Here is a 7,168-nt window from a genome sequence, read left to right on the forward strand (position 1 = left end):
ACTTGCTCACGTGAATGGGTTTTGTGTGTGAGTGTGTGCACAGAATTCACAGCAACACCCCACACATAGTCGTGCACACACTCACACACAAAACGCATTCATGTGAGCAAGTGTGACAACACAGACCAGGTTTAGAGCAGGAGAAAGCCCACAATGGGATGTTCTGTGTACGGTAGCTATAACTTCCCTGTGGGAACATCCTGGTTTGTGGCATTGTGTCTCTTCCAGCCCTGATGGAGCTAAAGTAATCAGGCACGCTGTGTGGGGGCGTTACCATCATAGCCCTGGAAAAGGCTCCTTACCTCGGCTCTATAAATAGCAGTAAACTTGGAATGACCCCGAAACTGCTGGCGATTCAACCTGATTTAATTTGGCATTGGTGTGTTAGGTTCGGCTTTAAGACTATTTAATGGTAGATCCTCCAAGAATCCCTAGGGGGTGCTCTGGCACACATATGTCCTGTTTGATGGGCCAGACTAATGTTTTGACAGAGTCTTTTTCTTTAATGTCCATCAAGACTATCCTTGCAATCTAGTAAAGCTGTGTTTGAACTTGTGTTTGAACTTTTCTGACTGACAATGCCAGAATTTGTTTCTATGTAGTGAATGTGGCATTATGATAGGACATTCTCATATTCACTTTAAAAGGTTGACGGGTCACAGGTTTGTGAAGCCACTTAAAAAGTTGGAGAATGCAATGTTTTTAAATTCACTCAAAACAATCAAATCTAAAAGACCTGTAAAACTCTGCTACCACCCCAATTTTTTACACAAAAGGACAGAACTCCCAGGACTTGTAAAGGGGATATTGGATCCAATAAATGAAATAGCACAAATTAGTATAAAACACTAAGTGTGAAGAAAATAACTTCTCTGACCAGACTCTCATATATGACTTTATTCCAAAGTCCTCACTCTCCATCTCTTGTGAACATATGATTTCAAGTGGATGAGAGGAGTGTCAGCCAAGTTCATGTTTAGTGACACCAAAAAATATTAATCTCGCACTTAAAACTTGCTCTTAAATAGTACTGTAGCAATACTGCTTTAATCTGTGCAGCTGTGGAATAATTGATTGCTGGGGAAAATGGAAATGATTTCTTGACTTTATCAAACATTTGTCAACTGACAGTCTGTGGTAACACACTGATGTAGAGTGTGGTAGTAGAGATATTACAGTGAAACATTTAGGTGTTTCCCTACAGAACAATGGTAATGTAGTGACTTGACTGAGGTTAATGTCGTATCTAAAATAGACGTATCTCTATATAATACCAGTGTGATTATACACTGAACCAAAATATAAACACAACATGTAAAGTGTTGGTCCAATATTTGATGAGCTGAAATAAAATATCCAAGAAATGTTCCATACGCTCAAAAAGCTTATTTCTCTGACATTTTGTGCACACATGTGTTTACGTCCCTGTTAGTGAGCATTTCCTCTTTGCCAAGATAATCCATCCACCTGACAGGTGTGGCATATCAAGAAGCTGATTAAACAGCATGATCATTACACAGGTGCACCTTGTGCTGGGGGCAATAAAAGGCCACTTTAAAATGTGCAGTTTTGTCACACAACACAATGCCACAGATGTCTCAAGTTTTGAGGGAGTGTGCAACTGGCATGCTGACTGCAGGAATGTCCACCAGAGCTGTTGCCAGAGAACTGAATGTTAATTTCTGTACCATAAGCTGCCTCCTCCAACGTCATTTGGCAGTACGTCAAACCTACCTCACAACCACAGACCACGTGAAACCACTCCAGCCCAGGACCTCCACATCCAGCTTCTTCACCTGGGGAATTGCGTTCCAGCTCCTCTATAAAAACAAAGTAGCCTGTTGCTGGCCCAGATTCACACACCAAGGCAAAAAAGGCTGATCAAAGCGGAATGAAGTCAGGATTTTCATTGAATAGCAATAGAGAGTGGGCATTCATAGAGAGTGGGCATCCACATCCGGCTTCTTCACCTGCTGACCTTCGATGGCCACTGGCATGCTGGAGAAGTGTGCTCTTCAAGGATGAATCACAGTTTCAACTGTACCGGGCAGAGTATGGCATCGTGTGGGCGAGCAGTTTGCTGGTGTCATTGTTGTCAGAGTACCCACATGGTGGCGGTGGAATTATGGTATGGGCACGCATAAGCTACGGACAACGAACACAATTGCAAGATTCTGAGGCCCATTGCTTCAAAAACAGTACCTCAATTAAATTTTTTAACTAGGCAAGTCAGTTAAGAACAAATTCTAATTTACAATAACAGCCTAGGAACAGTGGGTTAATTGCCTTGTTCAGGGGCAGAACGACAGATTTTTACATTGTCAGTTTAGGGATTCAATCTAGCAACCTTTCGGTTACTTGCCCTAACCACCAGGCTACCTGCCGCCCCAATGACCAGCATGCAGTGAATACTTAGGTATTATTACCTTCAGCATTTCTGTTAGATAACAGTCCTTTAGACTGAGTATATGGAGCCGTATAACACCTGCTGCTGTTTGACAGGCCTAAACAAAGGGGGCAATATTGGCTTTTCATCACTTAAGATTAGATTTGTTGGGGTCTGTGTTTGAGATTTGTTCATTGGAGGATTTTGTCTCAGCTGTCATACAGTACAAACAATGTCTGCATGAACTATAAATCAACACATATTACTCCCAATTGCAATGTAATCAAAAGCCTTAGGCCTACCTCAGTGATACAAAATGTACGGAATTATATCCCATAGTGTTTTTCCTCAAAAGGAAAGTTTAATTTCACAAATGATAGGTACAATATATTTATAATACAGTATACATGTATTATAGTTTCAATAAAGTAATATAATCTCCACAATGTATCTTTTTAAATATAAAGATAAATTGAATTGATATCTAAACTTTTTAAATATAGACAGGAAACGTGTTATTTTACATAACACCCAAACCTGTTTACAATCATTTCAGACAACCTCTAGTCCTTGGCCTGTTTTGTTATTCATTCTTACCCCAAAGGCCTACTAGTGGAGCAGCATCACTTACAGTATCAAGGTATTGTTGGACACAATGGAAGCACAGTTTGTAGTCCTGTGTGGCTCAGTTGGTAGAGCATGGCACTTGCAACGCCAGGGTTGTGGGTTCGTTTCCCACGGGGGGACCAGGATGAATATGTATGAACTTTCCAATTTGTAAGTCGCTCTGGATAAGAGCGTCTGCTAAATGACTTAAATGTAAATGTACCCCAGCTAAAAGCATAAAACATTTCAGATGTGTTGTATTTCTTCAACAGGTTTCAAAGCCCTTGACACTGTAATTGGTAAAGGGTTAATTTACCCAAACGCAACATTTAATAATTTAAAATACCTCTGGTGAACCATCAATATGTTGTGGTGATCAGGGATCAATCCTAACAGCCAATATTACTTTCAATGTAATTTAAAGTTGGTAATAGATTTGAAAAAAATCTCCTAACTGAAAATGACACCTCAATGTATCATGATAGTACATCTTACTTTTATAATAACAAGGATGATAGTAATCTTAGTTATGAAAACTTTACAATGAGGGAAAAACTTTACTAGTGCAAACAATACTTCAAAAAACTAAAATAAAAGACTACTATTCCAACTGAGCTACTACTACTGCTAATACTACTACTACTACTGCTAATACTACTATTACTACTGCTAATACTACTACTACTACTGCTAATACTACTGCTAATACTACTACTACTACTGCTAATACTACTACTACTACTGCTAATACTACTACTACTACTGCTAATACTACTACTACTACTACTACTCCAACAACAACACACACACTAATAATAACAATCATATAAAAGTGCACTATTTTAATGGTAGGCCTATGATAATTATTAAAGAGTTCACAAATATTCAATGAACAAAAGTAGGCCTACTAGTAATGATTAGTAATGGCATAGAACCTTACTAGTTTTTGTATACCATCATTAGGTTTACGTTAAGTTAAAAATGTCACTAAAATGTAATGTAATGCATTAATATTCAGAATGGGAGATAACATTTACCTAAATTGTAATGTATATACAAGTACAGTTTAACAAACCATAAAACATATCATTTTAATCCTGCTTGTATCGGCATCTTTACGCAGTCCTAAACAAAGTTTCTGAGATCGAAAACAAATGAAGTCTGTTGCTTATTTGTTCAAGTCAAGTCTACATCATAGGCTATTCTATTTTAAGTGAATAGACCAAAACAAACGTGTTACTTATAGGTCTACACAGCTCGTTAGTAGCACCAAATGTTATGTTTGTAGTCAATTAGCCTATATTTAGTCACAAAACCGGCCTGCATGCTGCTAGAATAGTGCGAACTCAATGCAGGAACATCCCAGTACACTAGAGGCGCTCAAGTAGTGGTGTGCCTGAGTAGGCTCTCTGATGTGCATCTGATATGTCCAGTACTCAGAACAATAGTATGATTGGAGCGCGTCCACAATGCTCAAGGCAGTATTAAATGCATTGTAGCCTATTCAAACCACCTTTGTCCTCAATACAACAGGGCACACTATGACAAACACTTTGATGCGTACACCACACCACACATAGACAGAAACAGTCACACGAGCATGCACGTACGCCACACACCCGCACTCTTATGGTAAACACACACCCGCATAGCTTTGTGTTCCAGATATTAGACTATATGAACACGTCATGAGCCATGCATTTTTATTTATTTTTTATTTTACAGGAAATTATCTTAAACGGTAATATTTTCTCTCAGCCTCATGGCAAAATGTGTAGAATAGCAAGAAATTAGCTCTAAAACCGCTACATTTTCTCTCAGCCTCATGGCAAAATGTGTAAAATATCATGAGATAAGTTAGTTATAAAACTGCACATTTGTATCTTGACCCAGATGGGTTGGTTGTTTAGCAACAAAACTGAGCATGCCCAACTATGGGGCAAAACAGAGGGGTTTGGCTTAGATTGTTGACAAGATATATTTCTATATTTCGTCTAATGTTGTTTACAAAAAATAACGTTAATAGCTAACATTTGCACAATCAGCACTTGTCTCTCAAATACATCGTTACAGTTGTTGGTTAGCTAGCTAGCGATTTTTTGCCATATTAGCATTGACATAAAATATTATTAGCATACTAAAACGTCATAATCCTTTAATTTTATTTTTAGAATGACAGAAAATTTGCTTTTAGAACGGGACCTTAAACTGCGTTACGTCATTGGGTAAACGGATACAGCCGTCCAGTCAAATCCTTACGAAAATGTGTTTTCTATAGGCTATATGTGAAAGTCTATTTCGTGTTTCAACAATATCGAATGGGAAAGAGGGATAAAAATCTGCAAGTTACAGGCTCCTCCCCTGTAGCCTAGTGATAAGACGGAATCTCCTTAATTAGTAATTTCTACATCCCAGTCCCGGCTAACTCTCCATCCTACAAGTTCCTTCATGCATGCAATGTCCTGATCCAATTGCATCTTACCTTATCCTTTTTAAACACAAAGCCCAATCATTTTTTTGTCAGTGTCCGGCATGGAAGATCAGAAGGAGCCGCCGATGGTGCACCGATCTACTTCATTTAGTATCAAGAGTCTGCTGCTTCCCTCAAAATGTGACAAACAGGACTCGGTGCTCCCGGAAAAAAACACTGCTTCTTCGGGGTCTGATTCGGAAAAATCCCTGGATCCTGATATGGAATCTGCACCTTTGGACCGGGAGAAACAAAAGGAGGAAGACGAGGGTACCTTGCGGGCGACAGAGCCTAGCAAAAATGGGAAATATGATAAACCGCCATTCAGCTACAACGCCTTGATTATGATGGCTATCAGACAGAGTGCGGAGAAGAGGCTGACTCTGAACGGTATCTATGAGTTTATTATGAAGAACTTTCCATATTACCGGGAGCACAAGCAAGGCTGGCAAAACTCTATCCGACACAACCTGAGCCTCAATAAGTGTTTTGTGAAAGTGCCAAGGCATTACGACGACCCGGGCAAAGGGAACTACTGGATGTTGGACCCTTCGAGCGATGATGTATTTATTGGTGGAACTACGGGGAAACTTCGGAGACGTTCTGCTACCTCCAGAGGCAAGTTGGCAATGAAACGTGGAATGCGCTTCTCGCCTCTTGGTTTGGGAATAAACGACAGGGCAAACAACCCTCTGTATTGGCAAATCTCGCCGTTTTTATCATTGCACCATCCCCATTACAATGGATCATCAGCAGGATTTCTGAACCAAGGGCACGCATATGGGTCCCTACTCCCCGGGGTGGACCAGCTGAGTAATGGGGACCTTACGCGCCATCTAAGTGGATCTGTCGGTGCTCTGGGCTTGTCAAACAGTTACGGTGTAAGCACGTCTAGTCTATTATCCGGACATAGTGGCTACTTTGTCTCAGGGAGTCAGCACCAGCCGCCGCATCTCCAGCAGAGCGCGCAAGGCTACGGTGTACCCACGAGCTCCCCACAAACACTGCTCTCGGACTCACTTCGAACGTCCCTACCGTCTTTTTCACCAGGAGTTTCTAGCGGGTTTCCAGGAATGTTGTCACATCAAAAGAGGGTCATTCCAAATGCTTTCTTAAATTGATGACACAACTACAACATGGGAAGGACAAATAAAAGCACCATAGAAATGGCAATTATAGGGGTAAACAAACAGTGATCACTAATTAGGTCAGAAACGACACATCCACAAAGCAAATATGGCCATATTAGGCTATGTATCCTGAAGTGCAACGATGTATTATTTTTGCGTTAAAGGGACAAAAGTCGTTATCTGTGGGGTTTAAACTGTAACTAGACTTGCCAAATGTAACAATATTTCGGGCTATTTATATCTTGTACAAAGATTGTAATTCTTTGAATCGTTTATTTATGTTTGGTAGGCTATTTATTAAACACTGTATTTACATTTTATTGTCAGTGTATTCATCAGTATTGAAGAAAAAACATAAATCATTATTCATATAATAATTAATTTAGAAATAGTTTTTTGGGAAAACGCCTTATAAAGATCAGGGTTAATAAGACACGCGGGATAAAACAAAAGCCTACAAGTTATGTCTTCTCAGGTTCTCCTTCTATAGACTCCAATCTAGGCTACTGCTCTATCTGTAATGTATGCAACACATTTTAGAGAGAAGTGGAGTTTTAAGTGTGTACTCATAAATTC

At 39.7% G+C, this 7,168-nt stretch overlaps 2 protein-coding genes across 2 annotated transcripts in view; one reads left to right on the forward strand and one right to left on the reverse strand.

The window, feature by feature from the left end:
* Positions 1–5,582, reverse strand: part of LOC129858559 (acylphosphatase-2-like) — a 35,024-nt gene extending 29,442 nt beyond the window's left edge. Inside the window, exon 1 of the mRNA XM_055927897.1 lies at positions 5,475–5,582. The gene's annotated coding sequence lies outside the window, so the exon portion shown is untranslated. The remainder of the gene's footprint in view (positions 1–5,474) is intronic.
* LOC129858552 (forkhead box protein G1-like) lies at positions 5,323–6,907 on the forward strand. The gene has a single exon (XM_055927875.1). It carries the CDS (start codon positions 5,525–5,527, stop codon positions 6,581–6,583), a length of 1,059 nt encoding a protein of 352 aa, XP_055783850.1. The 5' UTR covers positions 5,323–5,524; the 3' UTR covers positions 6,584–6,907.
* The last annotated feature ends 261 nt before the right edge of the window (positions 6,908–7,168 follow it).

Source organism: Salvelinus fontinalis, chromosome 1 (genome assembly GCF_029448725.1).
Source record: "Salvelinus fontinalis isolate EN_2023a chromosome 1, ASM2944872v1, whole genome shotgun sequence".
Lineage (NCBI taxonomy): Eukaryota > Metazoa > Chordata > Actinopteri > Salmoniformes > Salmonidae > Salvelinus > Salvelinus fontinalis.

Excerpts from the sequence above, each read along its gene's own strand:
- LOC129858552 (XM_055927875.1), top strand. The coding sequence starts at position 5,525 with ATGGAAGATCAGAAGGAGCCGCCGATGGTGCACCGATCTACTTCATTT.